The sequence below is a fragment of the Grammomys surdaster genome, unplaced genomic scaffold, assembly GCF_004785775.1.
Source record: "Grammomys surdaster isolate TR1022 unplaced genomic scaffold, NIH_TR_1.0 220175, whole genome shotgun sequence".
NCBI lineage: Eukaryota > Metazoa > Chordata > Mammalia > Rodentia > Muridae > Grammomys > Grammomys surdaster.
The window spans coordinates 11,249-13,477 of NW_021624342.1; the positions used below are offsets into that span (position 1 = coordinate 11,249).

Sequence of the window (2,229 nt, forward strand, 5' to 3'; positions counted from 1 at the left end):
TTCCCCACACTCGGCGTCCAGCCTTCATGGGACCAAGGACCTCCTCTCCCACCTATTCCCAACAAGGCCATCCTCCCCTGTGTATACAGCTAGAGCTATGGGTCCCTCCCTGTGTGCTCCCAGGCTGGTACTCACCATATTTTCATTTGAATTTATTGATAATGTTTTCTAAAATGCCAGAGGCAAAATAAAAGGAAAATGTAAAAAAAAAAAAACAGCTTTTTTATGCTTTGTATTTACTTTCCACATATTTTTGATAATCCCTTCTAATAGGTTTTCTTTGGCAATGTGGATTCATCTGGGATTAAGCACAATAGTTTTAATCCTCCAATTATTGCTCGATACATCCGTTTGCACCCCACTCATTCTAGCATCCGTAGTACTCTTCGCATGGAGTTGATGGGCTGTGATTTAAACAGTAAGTGCCAAGTCATTCCACATTATTTTCTTTACTAACCATAAGTAGAATAACTAGCTTAAACTGTGAGGAAGGATTTCTATCGAGGAATACAGAACTGTCAGTGATAAAACCATCACAGTTCTGAAACAAACAGAACAACAAAAACAGGACTTTGTTACTGTAGTTTTCCAGAAGCAGTCATCTTCTATACTTCTATCAACAAGGAAAATTAAAATCAAGCAGAACTAAGGAGAACTGACCAGAAAAATTGAACATTTTAGCAATAGGAGAAATTGTGTAAAAATTGATGCCTGAAAATTATCATGATGACAATATCTCCAGAAGATTGAAGGCAGCACAGTGAAACCTAGGGTGCAGGCTACCCATATGACAACATTTTGCTCTCATTTCTTTGAGGTTGCAGCCTACCATTGGGAATGGAGAGTAAAGTAATATCAGATACACAAATTACTGCCTCATCCTACTTCACCAATATGTTTGCCACTTGGTCTCCTTCACAAGCTCGACTTCACCTCCAGGGAAGGACTAATGCCTGGCGACCTCAGGTAAGTGCAACATATTTACCACTTAACTAATAAAAATAGAAAATAGAGGCTAGAAAATTAGGAGAAGCCCTTTTTTCATAGGTATATCTGTTCACTGTTTCTAAGAAAAATGTTTAGAGAGGTCAATAATGCTCCACAGGCATTCAGTTGATGTACCATGTGATTTTGTACAGCATTCAATGGAAGAAGAAATGATCCTTAATGAACTACCTAGAAGACTCTCTATATCTAGCACTAGGGTAATATCTGTGAAATCATCATAGTAGCTAAAGTCCAATTCAAAGCTGGTGAGATGGTTCAGCAGATAAAGATGCTTGACACCAAACCAGATAAGATGGCATAAGTGCAATTCTTGGGATCCACATAGAGGAAGGAAAGAGCCAACTCCTTCAAGTTGTCCTCAGACCTCCACAAAGGTTCCGTGCCCATGGACATGTATGTATATGCACGCACACACACACACACATACACTTGGACAAATAAGTAAATATAATAAAAAAATTTAAGTTCAGTTTTAAAAGTGTTATTATTTTGAATGAAGTAGTTTGGCTACTACATTGTCAAACTTTATGTTCTAGTAGTTATGGTTCCTAAAATTCATTCAGCACTTACTAGGATTCTAGTAAGTGAGTGACCTGAAGAGATTTTAAAAAGAATTATGAAAATTTGGCCCTTGGGATTCTTAGTCAAATAAAGGAGGCAGACAAACCATTATGTACAGTGATAAGTGTGGTTATAAAGACAATTCTGGATTTCTCAGAGCAAATAAAAACAAAAGAGATTTTATTCAAATATGTTCCTCAGGTGAATGATCCAAAAGAATGGTTGCAAGTGGACTTACAAAAGACAATGAAAGTCACTGGAATAATAACCCAGGGAGTGAAATCTCTTTTTACCAGCATGTTTGTGAAAGAGTTCCTTATCTCCAGCAGTCAAGATGGCCATCACTGGTCTCAAATTTTACACAATGGCAAGGTAAAGGTATGTTCTCATAAAAAAGGCACAGTGTTCATGGTGACTCAAGTCTGTAATCCTTTCACACAGTTATAGATCAACTTGAGTTTAAAGAGTGAGACAGACTCTGCCTTAAAAAAATGAATAAACACCTGTCTTAGATCTTGACATTTAGATAGAACCAGATTGATTTGTGACCACCCTCTTAGGACACAATTTACTAAGTACCTATATTAACAGTACACTGTGAATGACATTATGAGAGATATGAGAGAACACAGTGACCCCCAAACAGGGGAGAAAAATTTC

The 2,229-nt window shown here is 37.5% G+C and overlaps 1 protein-coding gene across 1 annotated transcript; it reads left to right on the top strand.

Moving 5' to 3' along the window:
• Positions 1-273: 273 nt before the first annotated feature.
• Positions 274-2,016, top strand: LOC114615995 (coagulation factor VIII-like; the record flags this gene model as incomplete). Its single annotated transcript, XM_028761555.1, has 3 exons — positions 274-418; positions 818-966; positions 1,771-2,016. Coding segments are annotated over 3 exons (540 nt in total), but the record flags the coding sequence as incomplete, so codon positions are not given.
• Between the last annotated feature and the right edge of the window lie 213 nt (positions 2,017-2,229).